This window comes from Nycticebus coucang, chromosome 3 (assembly GCF_027406575.1).
Source record: "Nycticebus coucang isolate mNycCou1 chromosome 3, mNycCou1.pri, whole genome shotgun sequence".
Lineage (NCBI taxonomy): Eukaryota > Metazoa > Chordata > Mammalia > Primates > Lorisidae > Nycticebus > Nycticebus coucang.
Genome location: NC_069782.1, coordinates 62,838,501 through 62,858,801, shown reverse-complemented (window position 1 = coordinate 62,858,801; position 20,301 = coordinate 62,838,501). Strand labels below are relative to the sequence as shown.

General features: G+C 38.0%; 1 protein-coding gene across 5 annotated transcripts; it reads right to left on the bottom strand.

Moving 5' to 3' along the window:
* Positions 1-2,622: 2,622 nt before the first annotated feature.
* ZNF699 (zinc finger protein 699) lies at positions 2,623-19,337 on the bottom strand. Of its 5 annotated transcripts, XM_053585302.1 has the most exons (8): positions 19,308-19,337; positions 18,885-18,974; positions 18,610-18,712; positions 15,498-15,544; positions 13,525-13,651; positions 8,993-9,176; positions 7,269-8,647; positions 2,623-5,230 (listed from the first exon to the last, which is right to left on the bottom strand). In XM_053585302.1, the coding sequence occupies exons 2-8, from the start codon at positions 18,957-18,959 to the stop codon at positions 5,208-5,210; spliced, it is 1,938 nt and encodes a 645-aa protein (XP_053441277.1). In that variant the 5' UTR covers positions 18,960-18,974; positions 19,308-19,337; the 3' UTR covers positions 2,623-5,207. The 5 variants fall into 5 exon arrangements, with proteins under 5 accessions (XP_053441277.1, XP_053441276.1, XP_053441278.1 ...); XM_053585301.1 differs by having other exon boundaries at positions 2,623-8,647; XM_053585303.1 differs by lacking the exon at positions 18,885-18,974 and having other exon boundaries at positions 2,623-8,647.
* Positions 19,338-20,301: the final 964 nt, after the last annotated feature.

Below are 20,301 nucleotides of genomic sequence, written 5' to 3'. Positions count from 1 at the left end.
TGCTTTAGGAATTTCTTCCTTGAATTTTAAGGAAGAAAATTAGATGATTAATCCCATCTAAAATAAACCAGAATAAAACATTTAGCTCCTCCAGAAAACAGTGGGGTAAAGATATCAAATTGTAATGTCTATGTAGATTTACAAATATATATATAGCATATATATGGAGGAAGTATGAAGCCAAAAAAAAGAGTTTAAAAAGACACCCTTGATTGCTAGGCTCTACAAAGACTTTTATAGTGATAGAGAAGAAAAGATTGGAAATAGCAACCATTTCTAAAAGATTATACAAGATTGAAGCTGATGGTGTGAGAAAGGCTATTAGCCAAAAAGCAAAGATAGGGGGAGGGGGGGGAATGAACAAAGAGAACACACAGGTAATTTAAATACAAAGAATGAATTCTGCTACCAGATAAAGCAGGTACATAGTGGCAAACAATCATTCTCACAAGAACCGTAAAAAAGAAAAAAATTAAAAACCCTGCATATTGAACACTTCTAGGAACTAAAATTCCAAAGAAGGGCCAGCCCTTCCTGAGAGGGTGAAGAATATTTCTGGTTTTCTTTTTTATGGGCATTTGATGAGACTAGGTATGTCCCTGAATATCAGATTTGCCATAGGCATGGGAAGAAGTCAGCAGAGATGTTATTGATAGTGTGGGCTCATATGACGTACTGGAATCTAAAGTATCAAAACATAGGGCTGATTTTCCTCACAGGTCATTTGCTGAATGCTGAAGTCCTAGGCTAGAAAAGCACATCTGCCATAGGGTCACTATGCTGAGGAAATACAGTCACACTAGAATTAAAGCCCTGAAAAAATGGCAAGTTCACCACAAGACATTTGCCATATTTGAACTGCCTGGTTTAGCAAGAAGATAAAGATCTGAGATCAAATCTCCCCAAAATTAGAAAATTAAGGAAAGAAGAGGCAGAAAAATGCGAAGTTTGCAAAAGAAAGCCTGTTAGGGTCATTCCTAAGGAAGAGCCTGGGCCAAAAAAGAAGAGAAAAACCTTCTAGAAAAGGTGCTCTACTAGAGGAAGGTGCTAGCCACACATACACAACTGACCTCATTCTTGAGACGTTTAAATCTAGAGGTCCTAGGCCTATCCAACATCTCAACAGAGCCCTAATCAATCAACTGCTAATTGGATTAAGATGATCAGCCCTTAAAGACTTAACAGAGAAAATTGTGAATCCTCACTAGAAAAAATTAACATTAACTTCTTTTCTATGCTTCCTTTATGCTCAATGCCTGTATACAAAAAAAAATTATAAGACATTGAAAAGAATCTAGAAAAAATAAATAATATAGGAAAAAAACACCATTTAATTTACCAGAGGTAATTCAGATGTCAACTGTTCGCAGAAAGAGAATTTAAAATAAACTATTACAATAAATACGTTGGATGGACACAGAGGCTCACGCCCCTAATTCTGTCACTGTGGGAGGCCAAGACAGGAGGATCACTTGAGCTCAGGAGTTCAAGACCAGCCTGAACGAGAGCAAGACTCATCTAAAAGTAGAAAAATTAAAAAAATAAATTAGAAAAATTATCCAGTCCTGGTGGAGGGTACCTGTTCTCCCAGATACTCAGGAGGCTGAGACAGGAGGATCACTTGAACCCAGGAGTTTGAGGCTGCCACAAGCTAGGCTGATGCCATAGCACTCCAGCCTGGGTAACAGCATGAGACTCTGCCTCAAAACAAATAAATAAATAAAATAAGTTTAAGGAAAAAAGTGGAGAAATGAACAAAACAGATTAAAAGATAGAGAATTTCCATAAAGGAGACAAAAAGACCTGTTGTACACTTTGAAAAAAATGCAATATATCAAATTAAGGCATGACTTAAGTGGTTATAAGCAGACTAGACCCAGCAGAAGACAGACATTAGTACCTACATATAAGCATCTATCTCAAATAGCTAGAAAAATAAGAGGAAATTAAACCTAAATATAATACAAGGGAATAAGACCAGAAATTAAAGAATCACAAACTAGAATAAAATAAACTAAAAGTTGGTTCCTTGAAAAAAATAATATAATAGCTAAATCCCTAACAAGATGAAAAAGGAAGAGAACACAGAAATTCTATCACAAGAAACAGGATAACATTATAATTTTCAGGTATTACAATGAAAACACAAGATATTAAGAACAACTTTATGTCACTAAGAAGACACAAATACTAAAATTTAGCAAGACTAACACAAGAACAGAAAATCTGTTCTCGTGTAAGTGTATAAATATATAAATAATATAGTAGAAATACTCCCTTGTCTATTTCAACTTTTGGAATAAGTCACCAGTGAAACTATCTTACAAAATCTTCCTGTGGAAAAATCAAAAAAAAAAAAGAAAAGAAACCCAAAGATAGATTCACTGGTAAATTATTCTAATATGGGAAATACATAAGTCAAATTTTATGGAGTCTTTCAGAATAGCTTCCATCTCCTTTTACGTAGTATAAGACAGTAAAAAAAAGATATAATATGTCGACAAGTATGTTATGACAAAAGAAATCACAAGACAAACTTCTGATTAACACATACAAAGAAACAATTTTTTTAAAGTGGCATGCTAAATCTAGCAAAATGAAAAGGCTTATAATATACCATATCCAAGTGTGCTTTATTCCAGTATTAGATGTTGTTTTGCCATTTGAAAAATCAAGAAATATATAATATGCCTTATTGACAGCATTTTTTAAAATTAAATCATAGCTTGTACATTAATGCAATCATGGGGTACAACATGCTGGTTTTATATACAATTTGAAATATTTTCATCAAACTGGTTAACATAGCCTTCATGGCATTTTCTTAGTTATTGTGTTAAGACATTTATATTCTACATTAAGTAAATGTCACATGTACCCTTGTAACAGACAGGATATTTTAAGAACCCTGACGTGCAGAAAAGGCACTAGATAAAACTGAATATCTGTTCATGATTTTTAAAAATCTGACAATGTGGAAATAAAACAATTTCTTTAATCTGATAAAGATTTTCTACAAAAATACTTATAGCATAGCATAATATGGTGAAATATTACATACTTTTCTCTAAGTTCTAGAACAAGGAAAGATATTCTTTTTCATCATTTCTATTCATTACTCTAAGACAAGAAAAATAAATAAAAAAGAGTTTTGAAATTAAGGAAAAGTTTCTTTTATTGACAGGATTATACATATAGAAAATCCAAAACAATCCACAAACTATTTGAATAAATAACTGAGTTTATAAATGTCACTGGCTATGAAGTCAATATACAAAGATATAGCAATTCTGTGAAGTAACCAAAAGAAGTGAAAAATAAATAAATAATGTTTACAAAGCAAAATATAACACATACTTAGAAACAAATTAAACAAAGATATTCAAGACCTCTACAATTATAAAATATCACTGAGAAAAGTTAAAGACAACTTACGTAAATGGACCAGGTTTACCAACTGGAAGACTGGGGCACGGTGGCTCACATCTGTAATCCCAGCACTCTGGGAGGCCGAGGTGGGTGAATTGCTCTGAGCTTACAGATTCGATACCAGCCTGAGCAAGAGCAAGACCCCAACTCTGCCACCACTATTTTTAGATTCCACCTGCCCACTGCTGCCTCTTCCCCTCTTCACATGTATCAAAACTGCCAGGACACTATAATTGGTGCAGACCCTAACCCAGTTTCTGGATAAACACGGCAGTCCTAAACAAATCACAGTCTTACATTTTGCTGGTCACAGTGATTGGATTATGGTGGGCAAGTGAGCAGATCAGAGCCAATCAGACTCAATGAAGATAATTAGACTGGAACTGTTCAAAAAGACAATCACTCTCACTTCTCCCTGAGATTTTAACCTGGGGAGATATTACCCTGGAGCTTCCAGGGCCAACTACTTAGAGATAGCTTGCTTGGAAAAAGGTAACGCAGAAGGATGCACACCCAAAACATGGAGACAAAACTCTTATAGATAACATAATTATCTTTTAAGCCTCAGGATCTAGCCACGCCTGAAACTAGTTGTACCCAAAGACTTTTTAGTAATCAAACCAAAAACTTTCCTTTAAAGAGTAAAAAGAGAGGCAGCGCCTGTGGCTCAAAGGAGTAGGGCGCCAGCCCCATATACTGGAGGTGGTAGGTTCAAACCCAGCCCCAGCCAAAAACTGCAAAAAAAAAAAAAACAAAGGCTCGGCGCCTGTGGCTCAAGTGGCTAAGGCACCAGCCACATAACACCTGAGCTGACAGGTTGGAATCCAGCCCGGGCCCACCAAACAACAATGATGGCTGCAACCAAAAAATAGCTGGGCCTTGTGGCGGGCACCTGTATTCCCAGCTACTTGGGAGGAGGCAGAAGAATCACTTGAGCCCAGGAGTTGGAGGTTGCTGTAAGCTGTGATGCCACAGCACTCTACCCAGGGCGACAGCTTGAGGCTCTGTCTCAAAAAAAAAAAAAAAAAAAAAAAACCAGAGTAAAAGGACAAGAAACTGGGAAAAGCTATTTGCATATATGTATATATAATCTACATATTATATTTTATATGTATATATAATATACATATTATATTTTATGTGTATATATAATACATGGTTTGCATATATGTATCTATAGAAACACACATACATACAATAAAGGGCAAATTACCAGAAGAAAATCCTTCAAAAAAATAAAAAAGAAACCATGGGCACAGTGGCTCACACCTGTAATCCTAGCACTCTGGAGGCAAACCAGACATTATGTTTAGCAAAAGCCAAACACATATAACTGTGTACATGTTGTATTTCAGCATTTATATGAAAATCAAGAATAAGCAAACCTAATTAATTTTAATGAGAGTAAAAATTGTGGTTGCCCCTGTGGAGTAATTGATTATGGAAAAGGAGGATTAATGAGCTTCCTGAAGTCATAGAAACATTCTGTTTGGCAGAATTTATTCATAAATGTAATTTCATCAAGCTGTACACTGAAAGTAAGCATACTTCATGCATGTTAGTGCATGTATACCTTAATAAAACAGTAAAAAGTGGTTAAGGGGGAGTAGCACAGTTAGACTTTTAGAGATAAATGGAAAATAGAAGGGAAAACAGGTAAATGTACCTGAAGCAGCTCATGGTGTTTATTTTCTCACATTAAAAAGCAGTAAAATCTAGGGCGGCACCTGTGGCTCAAAGGAGTAGGGCGCGGGCCCCATATGCTGGAGGTGGTTTTTTCAAACCCAGCCCCGGCCATAAACTGCAAAAAAAAAAAAAAAAAAAAAGTAGTAAAATCTTCCCTGTTTGAAGGCATCAAATATAAATCTTCCTTCCCTAAAATGACACCTTGTCTGATGCTTACCTCAATTACACTTAGAATAATTTCCCTCACTGCCACAGCTATTCTTGCTTTTGAGGTCACCCTAGGCTTGCAAAGATGTCTTTCCCCTTGAGCAGAGTGACATCATAGTATTGGACTGGGCACAGGAAAACAATCTTGCCCCACACTGGGCCAGAAGGACTGCAATATTGACAAAATGACAATGGCAAAGCTTGCCAGAAAATCCAGGAAGCTATGTATAGAGATATCCATGGAGTTGCTGCCTCTGAGCAAATTGAAGTCAAGCACTTAATGTTTAGTTTTGAGCAAAGAGATCCAATAATCAGAAAAACAAGATGAAAACTACAGCCCACATCTTCCACATCTGTCTCCCTGTCTGATGGCCACACTCAGTGTAGCATAATGGGCTTCACCCCTTATACCTTCCAAATCTCATACAAACTCTATACAACTATAATCTAGGACTAGGAAAAAAGTGATTCTGGGACATATAGTCCCTAGCCATTTTAACCCGGATTAATACAACATACTATTTAACTCAAAACATTGGATTCAATTCTCAGCCATGAACAAGGACAAAGAATAAAATATAAAAATAGCATATTAGAGGGCAGCGCCTGTGGCTCCAAGGAGTAGGGCGCCAGCCCCATATGCCGGAGGTAGTGGGTTCAAACCCAGCCCCGGCCAAAAACTGCAAAAAAAAAAAAAATAGCCTATTAGATGATACAACCCTCTTTCAAGCCCTTTGCATTTATTAATCTCTACTGAAACTCCTTAGTAAGCATGAAAAGCTCTTTTCTTTTTTTTTGAGACAGAGTCTCACTCTGTCCCTCAGTAGAGTGCCATGGTGTCACAGCTGACAGCAACCTCCAACTCTTGGGCTTAAGCGATTCTCTTGCCTCAGCCTCCTGAGTAGCTGGGACTACAGGCGCCTGCCACAATGCTATTCTTTGTTGCAGTTGCCACTGATGTTTTAGCTGGCTGGGGACAGGTTCGAACCTGCCACCCTCGACATATGGGGCTGGCGCCCAACTCACTGCGCCACAGGCACCACCCTGCATCAAAAGCTCTTAATAGTAAAAACTGATCATCTCAAAAATTATAACTTCTCTTAGTAAAACAAAAGAATGGGAAGAAAATTATTGAGTAGGCAATTTCCAGTATCTGCTATGCAAGATCAAAAAGAAACCAAAACCAGACTGGTGATACCATAATGACTGCACATTTAGAGAACAATGGGCATTAATTAGAAACCAGTAATAAAAAAAAAAAACACCTCTGCCTCCATATGAAAAAATATAGCATGATCCAAAAGACTGTGTAATGTAAATATTATCGATATGTAAACCAAAATAAAAGTACCTCATACTATGGCTAGAGCTGAAGAAGTAAATTTATCACTTTAAATGTTTGTACCAATAAACCTTGAAAATCAATAAGTCAGAAGTCTACTTTAAGGATGAAGCACTGATGTTCATTTCTAGTATAACTTTTCTTATACACAATTAAGTAATGTTAATGAAGGCTTTAGTGCATGGTTTATACACACAGGTTTCTCTAAGGTATCCCCAAATCTTCAAAAAGATGAGCAATAATTTCCTATTTTCTTACATATATAGGGTATCTCCATAATATGAGATATCACAAGTTGCCTAGGATTTCAAGAAGGCTTGCAGAAATTCCCATTCCTTACATTTAGACGTTTTCTCTAGCATGAGTTTTTTTTTTTTTTTTTTTTTTTGTAGAGACAGAGTCTCACTTTATGGCCCTCGGTAGAGTGCCGTGGCCTCACCCAGCTCACAGCAACCTCCAACTCCTGGGCCGGAGCAATTCTCTTGCCTCAGTCTCCCGAGTAGCTGGGATTACAGGCGCCCGCCACAACGCCCAGCCCTAGCATGAGTTTTTACATGTCTTCGAAAGTAGGCAGGACAAACAAAGGCTTTGTCACATTCCTTACATTCATAAGGTTTCTCTCCAGTGTGACTTCTCACATGTCTTCGGAAGGATGAGGGACAACTGAAGGCTCTTCCACATTCCAGACATTCAAAAGGTTTCTCTCCAGTGTGCATTCTTGCATGTACAGTAAGATATGAAGAATGACGAAATGCTTTCCCACATTCTTTACATTCATAGGGTTTTTCCCCAGTGTGCGTTCTCATGTGGATCCTAAGAGCTGAGGGATAAATAAAGGCTTTTCCACATTTCTTACATTCATAAGGTTTCTCTCCAGTGTGAGTTCTTATATGTACTGTGAGGTGGGAGGAACTAATAAAGGCTTTCCCACATTCTTTACATTCATAAGGCTTCTCTCCACTGTGAGTTCTTAAGTGTTCAGTGAGGGATGAGGAACGACTAAAGGCCTTCCCACATTCCTTACATTCATAAGTTATCTTTCCAATGTGATCTCTCACATGGGCTCTAAAGGATGATGGACAGCTAAAAGCCTTCCCACATTCCTTACATTCATAAGGTTTCTCCCTACTTTGATTTTTCACATGTGTATTAAGGGAAGTGGGAAGATAGAAGGCTTTTCCACATTCTAGACATTCATAGGGCTTCTCTCCAGTGTGTTTTCTCATATGGATACTTAAGGAGGAGGGACAATTGTAGGCTTTCCCACATTCCTTACATTTATAGGGTTTCTCTCCAGTATGTGTCCTCACATGTACAGTGAGTTTTGAGGACTCACTGAAGGCCTTCCCACACTCTTTACATTCATAAGGCTTCTCTCCAGTATGAATTCTTACATGTATTATAAGGTGAGAGGAAGAACCGAAGGCTTTCCCACATTCCTTACATTCGTATGGCTTATCTCCACTATGAATTCTTTTGTGTTTGGAGAGTGAGGAGGAACAACTAAAGGCCTTTCCACATTCCTTACATTCATAAGGCTTATCTCCACTATGAATTCTTTTGTGTTCTATAAGGGATGAGGAACAACTAAAAGCTTTCCCACACTCTTTACATTCATAGTTTGTTTTCCCAGTGTGAATCTTCATATGTGCCCTAAAGAATGAGGCACAACTGAAGGCTTTGGTACATTCCTTACACTCATAGGGCTTCTCTTCAGTAGGAGTTTTCATATGCTTCTTAAAACAAGCAAGAAAATGGAAGGCTTTCCCACATTCCTCACACTGGTAGTGTTTCCTTCTAGTATGAGACTTGATGTGATTCTTAAGGGATGCATAATCCATGAAGGCCTTTCCACACTCACGGCATTCACAGGATTTTATTTCAGTAGTTCTCTGGAGCATATTAAGTTGTGGAATTTGGCTGAAGGTTTGTCCATGTTGATTTTCTTCATTAAATTCATAGATGTTCTTCGCCATATGAGTTCTTTTAAAAATAAAAGAAACGCCATTAGTAATATGTTTTTACCATTTTCAGTGAATGTGTATGTCTTCTGCCCTGTCAAGTTATAGCCAAAAGTTCTCACAGGGGACTCTATCACAGATAATATTGTTACTGAGTTTCTGACTTAGGGGATTTTTCTGGTAAGTGTTTACAACTGAAGTTATGTGCCAGTCAATGTCTCCATCTCATTTGTAGAAAAATACCTAGTGACAATTCTTTGTGAAATCACAATTTTTGACCTAAGCTTATATACACATTTCTTAAATTTTGTGGCATTTTAAAATTCTTTCCTGAGGTTTTACTTCCTCTTCTATGAATGATACTCACCTCAAATCTCTCTCATGGCTTTTGTTTTGGTCATTAATACCATAGTATTCCCAGTTTTCAGGTAAAATGGAAGAACAGGAATCATTTATTTTGAATCTCACTATTTTCTGTTCATTGGAAAATTTTTCTATACAAATATCCTGTTGGACTACCAATTCATTAGTTTTAAGTTGAGTTGCAAAATCTGAAAAAAAAACAGTGAAAGCACTTGTGACCAAAGGACTTTAGCAGAGCAGCTGTTTCAGGACTTTGGCATCAAGTGCTCAAGAGTTAAAATGTTAAGCAATGAACTAAGAAAAATACTATGAATATTGAGAGTAACATAGTTATGTTATTATTGGAGATTATAAAATGTCCTTTATAGAATTATTATAGGCCATCATTACGAAATCAAAATAGAAACGGACTGAATAAAATGCACATGACCAAATACTAACTTACAATAAGGAAATACGGATGGTCTTTATGAAGAACAAGGGAAAGGATTGATAAAAAGTCAAAAGAGTAATCTGCAATATATGTGGATGATCAGACTCCTCAGATAAAACAAAGTATTTTTAATTTGAATTTTTTCCCCAAAAGGACAGTTTCTCCCAAGGATTCTTGCCTTCCTGTTGCTCTACTGTACATATGTCCTGGATAAGTCCTCTTTTCATTGTCTGCAGGTGCTCCTCTTGTTCTCACTGGGAGACCAGATGAAATGTATGTAATGGATACCCTGTACATGCAGACAGGCATTGAAAAACTACAAACATTTCTGTAAGATAGGATGAAAGCTTTGGTCTTCTGATACTCTAAAGATGGGCAAATAAGAGTTTAACCACAATAAAATGTTTGTAAAATTTATTTAAAAAAAAAAAAAAAGCAGTGAAGGGAGAAGAAAGCAGCCTCTGACAAACAGAACCAGTCTAACATTCACAGATCCATTTCAATATTATTACAAGCTAATTTGATAATAACAGCCAGGGCATGTTGTTCTTCTATACAACATAAATATTCTTCCAGAATACCAACCTTGGACAAAGTTACTCTGAGATCATGATGAAATGAAACAAAACAAGACTACTGCATAAATTTTTCTAAAGGCACTATGTCACCCACAAAACACTCAATCACAGAAATGCCCTCACTTTTGGTCAGCAACCAATCTAAAGTGCCTGCCCAAAAGTCATGTTCAAATAGATCAGTGGAACAGAATAGAGAGCTTGTAAACAGATCCACATCAATAGACTCAACTTTGACAAAAGAGAAAAGGCAATACTAAAGAGGGTAGTCTTTTCCACAAATAGTACTGGAACAACTGGACATCTGTATGCACACAAAAAACAATGAATCTAGACACAGAACTCATGCCCTTCACAAAATTTACAAAATTAATTCAAAATGGATCACAGAATACAAGCCTTAAACCCTTCACAAAAAAACTAACTCAAAATGGATCAAATATCCAAATGTAAAATGAAAAACTAGAAAACAGCAGGAGAAAATCTAGGTGAGAGTGGGGTTAGCAATGACTTTTTTTTTCTTTTAAGAAATAAAGGTCTCACTCGGTTGTCCAGCCTGGAGTACAGTAGCACTATCATAGCTCTCTGTAGCCTTGAATGCCTGGGCTTAAGCAATCCTTCTGCCTCAGCCTCCCCAACAGCTGTTACTGCAGGCATAGGCCACCACACCCAGCTAATTTTTTTTTTTATTAAATCATAGCTGTGCACATTAGTATGATTATGGGGTACCATACACCATAGACTGTAATTTTACATAGAGACAGGGTCTTGTTGTGGTGCCTAAGCTGGTCTTGAGCTCTCAGGCTCAAGAATTCTCCTGCCTCAGCCTCCCAAAGTGATGGGATTACAGGTATGAGCCACCACATCTAGGCAGCAAAGACTTTTTAAATGTACCACCAAAGGTGTGAAACAACGAATTGATAAACTAGACTTCATTAAAATTAAAAATGTTCTGCTCTGTGAAAGACAATGTCAAGACTGCTCTATGAATATAGTATCAAGAGACTGAAAAGATAAACCATAGCCTTGAAGAAAATGTTCCCAAAAGACATATCTAATAAAAAGACTGATACCCAAAATATACAAATAACTCTTAAACTTCAAAAATAAGAAAACAATCTAACAACAACAAAAAAAGATCCAAAAACCTTAGCAGACACCTAACCAAAGAAGATATACTGATGGTGAATACTCCATATCATATATCATCAGGGAAAGGAAAATTAAAACAAGACACCACTATACACCTATTAGAATGGCCAAAATCCAAACACTGACAGTACCAAATACTGGTAAGTATGAGGAGCAACAGGAACTCTCATTCGTTGCTGATGGGAATGCAAAATGTACAGCCACTTTGGAAGATAGTTTGGCAGTTTTCTTATAAAATAAAACATACTCTTATCATATAATCCAACAACTGAATTGTGCTCCTTGGTATTTACCCAAAAGAAACTGAAAACTTATGTCCACAAAAAACCTACAAATGAATGTTTACAATAGCTTTATTCATAATTGCCAAAACTTAGAAGCAACCAAGATGTCCTTTCAGTAGATGAATGGATAAACAAACCATGGTACATCCAGACAATGTAATATTATTCCATGCTAAAAAGAAATGAGCTCTCAAGTCATGAAAAAATATGAAGGAAACTTAAATGCATGCTACTAAGTAAAAGAAGCCAATCTGAAAAAGCTGTACAATGCATGATTCCAACTATACAACATTCTACAAAAGGAAAAATTATAGGAACAGTAAAAAGATCTGTGGGATTAAGTGAAAGGGAGAAATGAATCAATGGAGTACAAAGGATTTTCAGGGCAGAAAACTATTCTGTGTAATACTCTAAAGGTGGACACATGTCACTATACGTTTATCCAAAACCATAGAACATACAACACCAAGAGTGAACTCTAAATGTAAACTATGGACTCTGGGTGATGATGATGTATTGATGTAGGTTTATCAGTTGTAACAAATACACCACTCCAGTAGGGGATGATAATGGAAGAGGTATTACCTGATGGAAAGCAGGGATTATAAGAAAATCTCTGTATTTTCCAAAAAAGAAAAAAAAAAAAAAAAGTCTATCCAGAACTTCAGAATGTCACCTTATTTGGAAATACGGTCTTTGTACATAGAATCACAAAGAGGTTATACTTAATTAGGGTGGGCCCCAAATCCAATGACTGGCTTCCTTATAGGGACAGAGAGATTTAGAAATAAACATGCGGGGAAGAACATGAAGGCAGTGATTGGAGTAAGGCATCTATAAACAAAGGAATGCCAAAATTGCCAGCAACCACCAGAAGCCAGGAAGAGATAAGGGATTTTGTTTTTCCCCTAGAACCTTCAGAAAGAACATGGCTCTGGGGACACCTGATTTCAGACTCCTTGGCTCCAGAAATGTGAAAAAATAAATTTGTGTTGTTTTTAGCCACGTTTTTGGTACTTTGTTACAAAATGCCTAGGAAATTAATGCAGCCTTTTTCCACAGACCCATCCCCAAATCACCTAACCAAAGCACAAATCCTATAGGCACAAATCCTACAGAGGCATGTGCTTTCCCTTGCTGTACCAAAAAATAAACCAAATTTACTTAACTATAGTTGCGTTCCTGGTAGCCTTTTGGTAAAGAGTACCAGATGTAAAATCCTCAAAAGGTCCCAAACCACAAACCATCCTTCCCTGTGTTCTAAAGTGACCCCTAAAGTGTATGCCCCCACTCTCAATACTTAAGCCTTAATCTTACAACCACAAGAAAAAGTCAGTTTAATATACAGATATTTATTTTCATGGTGAAGCCACTAGACTGTGAGTTCACTGGGGTTAGTGACCATATCTATCTTATTTGCCAATATATTTTCATCTCTCAGCCCAAATCCTAGAATAAAGCAGATGAATAAAGCTCGGTGCCTGTAGCACAGTAGTTACAGTGCTGGCCACATACATCAAGGCTGGTGGGTTCGAGCCTGGCCCAGGCCAGCTGAACAACAATGATAACTGCAACAAAAAAAGAGCTGGGTATTGTGGTGGGTGCCTGTAGTCCCAGCTACTTGGGTGGCTGAGGCAAGACAATAGCTTAAACCCAAAGAGTTTAAGGTTGCTGTGAGCTGTGACACTACAGCACTCTACCAAGGATGACATAATGAGATTCTGTCTCAAAAAAAAAGAAAAAAGCAGATAAGTAAGATAAAATTGTTTTCTAGGCTCAGTGCCTGTAGCTCAGTGGCTAGGGCGCCAGCCACATACATCAGAGCTGGCAGGTTCAAATCCAACCTGGGCCTACCAAACAACAGTGACAACTACAACAACAAAATAGCCCGGCATTGTTGTGGGCACCTGTAGTTCCAGCTACTTGGGAGGCTCAGGCAAGAGAATTGCTTAAGCCCAAGAGTCTGAGGTTGCTGTAAGCTGATACCACAGCACTCTACCGAGGGTGACAAAGTGAGACTCTGTCTCAAAAAAAAAAAAAAAAAAAAAATTGTTTTCTAAACAACTACATGAAAGAATGTTGTCATTCTTACCTAGTAAGGCCAGGTTCCAGAAGTTTTCCAGCATCACATCTCTGTAGAGGTTCTTCTGAGAAATATCCAACAAAGCCCACTCCTCCTGGGTGAACTTCACAGCTACATCGTCAAAGATCACTAAGTCCTAAAACATCCCACAAGTTCTGTTCAGAAGGTAAAAACTCCAGTGTGCACAAGAGGATGGATAAGGCTGTCAACACTGGAGAACTGAGAGCCAATGCATAGGAAGTTTAGAAGATTCTATGATCTCCCACTATCTACTTTACAACTCAGTCATCAGATCTCATTCCCTTTCTATCCACACATACTTCCTGACAGATCAAATCCAGTCTCATAGATTTAACATTTCTACAACATTAAATTTGTCTCCCCAATAATTTGATAGTAATGAGACAGGAAAAAACACAGTGTTTTTCTTACTGTCTTACAGTCACTTAATACAGCATGGAAGGCTTCTGAATCCAGATATTTGGGGTGTTCCTCACACCAAGAAATTCTCCAGCAGACACCAGTTGGGTGCCCTATAATTCAACTCAACTCTGACACTACATACCTGGAGATAGGCATCAGATCCCACAGATGAAGGCTCAACCCACAAAACTGCCCCCAAATTGAGACACCAATAACAAGTAGTAGGTTATCACATATAATTCTGATTGACTAGCTATAAATCATGGCTACCAGCACACCCTCCTTGGTTTCAATTCATTTGCTGGAATGGCTCATGGAACTCAGGGAAACACATTTATCAATTTATTACAAATCATATTTTAAAATATATAAATAGCCACATGAAGAGATGGTTAGGCCAAGATACATGAGAACTGGCAAAGAGATACCATACCACCTCCCAGAACCACCATGTGCTCAGCCATCCAGAAACTCCTTGAACTCAGTCCTTTTGGATTTTTACAGAAGCTTCATTACATAAGCATGATTTAGTAAATCACTGGTCTTTAGCCCACTCCCCTCCACAGAGGTTGGGAGAGAGAGCTGAAAATCCAAACCTTCTAATTATGCCTCCATCTTCTGAACCACCCCCCATCCTGAGATTGTCTAGGGACTGCCAGCCACCAGTCATCTCCTTAGCACACAAAAATAGTCTTAATGCTCTGAAGAGTCCAAGGGTTTTAGGAGCTCTGTGCCAGGAAATAGAAAAAGACCAAGTATACAGGCTGTCGCCTAGGTTACAAATCAAACAGGCTCTGTAGGTTGGTTCTTAAGTTTAATTTGTATGTAAGTTGAAACAGGTATATTTACCTATTACCTATAATAGCCTCCATTCATAATTGTGAGCCATACATCAGTCAGATGTGCATAACTCGGGGACTTACTGTAATATCCTCTATTCCTAAGTGTGAGTTGAATGTAAGTCAGATGTTTGTAATTCTGAGATTTATTGTATATTTCATAATATCACAGACAGTGACCAATTCTAGTCTTAGAATGGTCCATAAAACTCCAGAGCATATCACAGAAATAAGAGAAATGTTCTAGAAATGAAATAATTCCCACACTGACACCATCTATTCCTTATTACAGAGACAATTTCACCTGCTACCTTATTCCTACCATAGCAATCAGCACAACATGAAAAGCAGAGTCAAGTCCAGACAAGATTTTAACGAATAAAAACACTGAGGGAATGGGAGCTTTTCCTTTTTTTCCCTTCATAAACATTAGAGGCCCAGGAGCCCACAGAAACACAGCTTTTCAAACCAGGCCCATAGCAGACCATATTTTCTTGTATTCTAGGTCAGAGGTCAGCAAACTATGGCTCATGAGCCAAATCCAACCTGCCACCTGTTTGAATAACTAAAGTATTACTGGAACTCTGTGGCCTTCAAAGCCTAAAATACTTACTATGAAGTCTGATACAGAAATTGATTATTAACCTGTGCTCTAAAATAATTAGGAGGAAACCTGGAGAACAGAAATATTCTCTTAGAGAATTATTACCTGTTACTTACCTGTACCATATTTTTCTCAGCAGCTGTCCTTTCTTCCTCCATGTCCCCTTCATAAAGAAAAGCAAGATACTGAGAAGTTAGGGGTAAGGAAAAAGTAACATGAGATCTCCCCACAATTCCCACACTCATAAACCAAGATGTTGCAGCACATCTATAATGAGTGACAACGCCCCTCAAAATACACATAAACACACACACATACACATACCCCAAGATACCCAAGCATACACTAATCTTACATGAAAGTGGACCAACCTTATCTCCCCTAGAACTAGAAAACAGTGCTCTGGTTCTTAAGGATCAGAAAAGAAGGGGTTGAAAGTGTTATTCTATAAGCTAACTGAATTCCAAAAAAGTTTGGCTGTCAATTTTCCTATGATAACAAAAAGCATGAAATGTATCAAGGAGTGCCATTAACCATAGAATAATACACTCCATGTCTCAAATCCAAGAGTGTACTGATTTATACACCAAGTTTCTGAGAGTTCCTCTCCCACTATTTCTAACTATTTCATTCCTTGGCTGGCTAGCAGGCATTACTGCTCCCTGACCACTGCCCCCACGTCTATAAGCTGCAGAGTTTACCAAAAATCCAGTTTCTGAGAAAAAGCATCAACCCACCGAATTATTCATAAGGAGGCAGAAAAGAGTGCGATATTGTGGTTCACAAGCTAATATCTGCCTGGATAGTATAGTAGTAATAAAATAAGAATATTTGACTTGTGTCATCCCTGAGAATGGTATCTGCAATGGTATCACAAAATTTCAAATTACTTCCACTGCAGTAGAACTAGTATTTTAATAGCCAACAAAAAAATTGCAACATATTTTAGTAACAATTTGTGCCATCTGAGCAAATCTGATGTGATAATGACTTTCCAAAGTGATGTCCATATTTTAGAAAATTTATTTCTCATAGAAACTCTGCAAATCAGATATTATTACAACTCTTTAAAGTTGAGGAATCTTAGAAAAAGTCCATCAACCACATGCTCAGTGTTACCCAATTAGAAAGTTGCTGAGGCAGGATATCAATGCTAGTCTATTAATCTTTAATGCACAAACAACCAATGAGTACATTTCTGAGTACATGCCTTAAATTATAGTTGATATTAAGACCTTAATTTACTAACATGATTTAGTCTAGCATCCTGTTGGGCACCATGGAGAGCAGAAAATGAAGAATTCTATTCAAATGTACTATCCCTAAGCTCCTTCTCCTGAAAAAGCCCTATGTCTTGAGCAAGGATGCTTCCCTCAAGGTCCTTACCTTTTTTCCTTTTCTTTTTTTTTTTAGAGACAGAGTCTCACTGTGTCCCCCTGGATACAGTGCCCTGGTGTCATAGCTCACAGCAACCTCGAATTCTTGGGCTCAAAAGATCCTCTTGCCTCAACCTCCCAAGTATCTGAAGACTACAAGAGCCCACCACAACACCTGGATAGTTCTATTTTTAATAAAGATGGAGTCTCGCTCTTGCTTAGGCTGATCTTGAACTCCTAAGCTCAAGCAATCCACCTGCCTCGGCCTCCCAGAATACTAGGATTACAAGTGTGAGCCACCATGCCCGGCCCCTTTTCTCCATTTTGTATTTATTCAGTTAATATTTACCCTGACACTACTACATGCAGTCACATGGAATAAAGACAGAACAAAATAGAGAAATCCTGAAGCACCTGGAATATAATCTTTCAGGGGAGGACAATAAATAAAATATTTCAAGTAGTAGTGCATGCTGTATAACTATGCAGCACATTACAGGGATAAGTAGAAGAAAGTTAGTACTGGTTATAGACAGAGTAGAAGTAAAAACTTAAATTAACCATTTCAGATAACACTGGAAATCCACAGCTGGTTTAGTAGAACTATTAATATATTTATAAGCATAACCAACTCTCAGAGGGAAAGAAATCCGTATTAATAGGCTGACCATTGATTTGTGGGGTTGAAAAAAAGAACAGCACAAAGATTTACAAAGAAAAAAAGAATAGGACAAAATTAATAATATTTTAAAAAATAAAATCATAAAAGCTAAAAATGTATCCTTTGAAAAATTAATGAAACTGACAAAGAGCAACAGAGTATAGACAGAAAAAGTTATGAATGAGTCATAACTACAGATGTCATAGGGAGAATACAGCAAAAATTAAAATACACATAGACATAAAGAAGTGCAGATAACTAATGAATTTCTAGATTGCAGTACAACTTTCCAGAAATGACCAAAAATAAGTACAAAATCTGATTACATCCAGTCATTAAAGGAAAAACACCAGATTAAAACATGTCCACAAGGGAAATAGAAGTTGCAAACTGTTTTACAGGCAAAGTCACTAAATACATAATGGATTCCAATGTAGGGGGAAAAATGTTTTCCTGAATATTTCCAAGACCAGAAGTGTGCAACTCAAAAAAAAAAAAAAATTAAAGATCTCATATACACAATTGCAAAATAATATAAAAATATTAGTACAGTTGAAAAATGAATAAAGAGTAAATTACAAACCAAGTTCATTTCATGAAGGATGATTAAAAACTGAATCATTAATATAATAATATAATATAACAGGAAAACAAAGATTATATGATTCATCACCTTAGACATAAAATATTGATGAATCTATTTCAATATCCATGTGTAATAATAATTTAGCCCATTAGAAAAGACTAGAAGGGAAAAGGTTTTATTAGTCAGAAAAAAAATTTACTAACACCTACAGCAAAAATCCTATTTAAAGTTGAAATAGTAAAACAGTTCCATCTGTGATCAGAAACAAGGCAAAAACGCAAATTATATGCTATTCTACATTGAACCGAAGGTCCTGTTAGTACAGTAAAGAAATAAAAAGAAATGTAAACTGCAAGGAATTAAAAGGAAAAGTTGAAACTGGCGGACAATTACATTTTCTGTGTGAAATTTAATGGCTCTATAGATAAATGATTCAAATGTATCGTTTTCGAGAAGTAGGAGAAAAAATTAAAAAAGAAAAAGAAATACAAATGTATCGCTTTACTAACGACAAACTGCATTTGGCAAGGAGGGGGGCGTTAACAAAGTATTTAAAAAGCAATTACAGGCGGGGCGCGAGACCTTCACACCTATAGTCCCCGTACCTTGGGAGGCTGAGACAGGAGAGTCACCTGAGCTCAGGAGTTCCAGGCAGCCTTGAGCTGTGATCGCGCCACCGCACTCCAGAGTGGGGTAACAGAGCGAGACCTTGTTGCGGAAAACAAACAAACAACAACAAAAAAAAAACAATTCCCTTTTAGTTACCTAAATGTAATGTATCAAACTGATGCCCAAAAGCATCAAAGACTAAACTACTACCTAAGGCATCAAGTGGGAAGAATTGGGGACCAAGTTGAGACAAATGTCACCCGGTGCTCACCTGACGGGCCGAAATCCGCAGATCAGCACCGAGAGAACAAGGTCTAGGTGCTTGTCCTTGTGACCCGAATGGCATAGATGCTTTTCCTTTCTGGAGGGCAAAGGATGCTTTTGGAGGGCTAATTCAATATGACAGTGGCTCACCAGTCTAGCATGCATTGGAATCGCCCCGACCGCGGAACTCAGCCCTTGAGTTCCTGATTCAGTAAGTTTGGGACCAGACCCGGCCGCCGGAGGAGCTGACTCCTGGCTCTCAGAGGCGGCAGCGCGACAAGGGGAGGCCCCAGAGGCAGAATTCGGGCAGAAGGGACGAAGGCCGCCCAGTAGGCCGCCCTTTGCAGACCCTCAGACCAGGCCCTCGGTCTCTAGCGGATAAACGAGGTAGGGGCGGACAGGATAGAGAGCAAACTGAGACAAAAATTACCTCAGGAACTGGTTGAAGTGCAAGGTGACATGGCGGTCGGATCGCGCATGCGCAGATTCTGGTATCCGCACTGCCCTTAACATAAGGGGTGGGGCCACAGGCCTGGGAACTTGGGGCGGAGTGGCGCGGCAGAGAAGTGCTGGGATCGTGCGGGGAACGCCAAGGACCGCGAAGGAGGTTATGGCCGCCAGTGGATGAGAAATACTAGTTTCCACAGGGACTGGCGGTAAAGAATTAGAACTACAAATGGAACTGTGGCGGGACTAAGTCGGGAAGACTGTTGACTCCGCCAGCGTATTGGGGCTGGAGCTAGGGTGAAACCTGGTTGAGGGGGCAGGGATGAGGGCTGGGGGCGGGATTTGACTAGGCCTAAGAGGGGGGCAAACATTAGGCTCTCCCATCCAAGTTGCAAGGGGCCAAGCAGAGGATGCTCATCAATCGTGTTTATACCTATTCTTCTCCACTTTGATAAAGCCCTGTACGCAGAACATACATACTTACAACTGAGCCTAGCAATCTATGAAATAAACTTCTACTTTCCGTTCATGCAGTCCTTAAGGCCTCTAGTTTTCCCTTTTACTATATTATTGGTTACTGCTCCTGTAGAGGAAAGACATTAATAGTTGTTTAAATAGGCCTGTTTATCTGGAAACTTTACTAAACTCCAGTAGCTGTCGGTTCATTATTTGGTACTTCATATATGAATAATATTTTCTATGAATTTTTTTCTTGATCTAATACTTCATTTTTCTTAGTGTTTGCGCAGGGCCTCCCAAGTTGTATTTTAAGTCAGAAAGGAGTTAAGTATTCTTGTCTTGGTTAGTGATGAGTACCAAGGTTCCCAATCAGCTATTTGCTGTAGATTGTGTTTGTCAAGTCAATAAAGTCCCTTTTTAAGCCCAATTTACAAAGACACTTTACCAATAATTTTTTTTAGAAGAAATGTACTTTGATTTATTTGTGGTACATACACAATTCCTATGTACACAAAGAA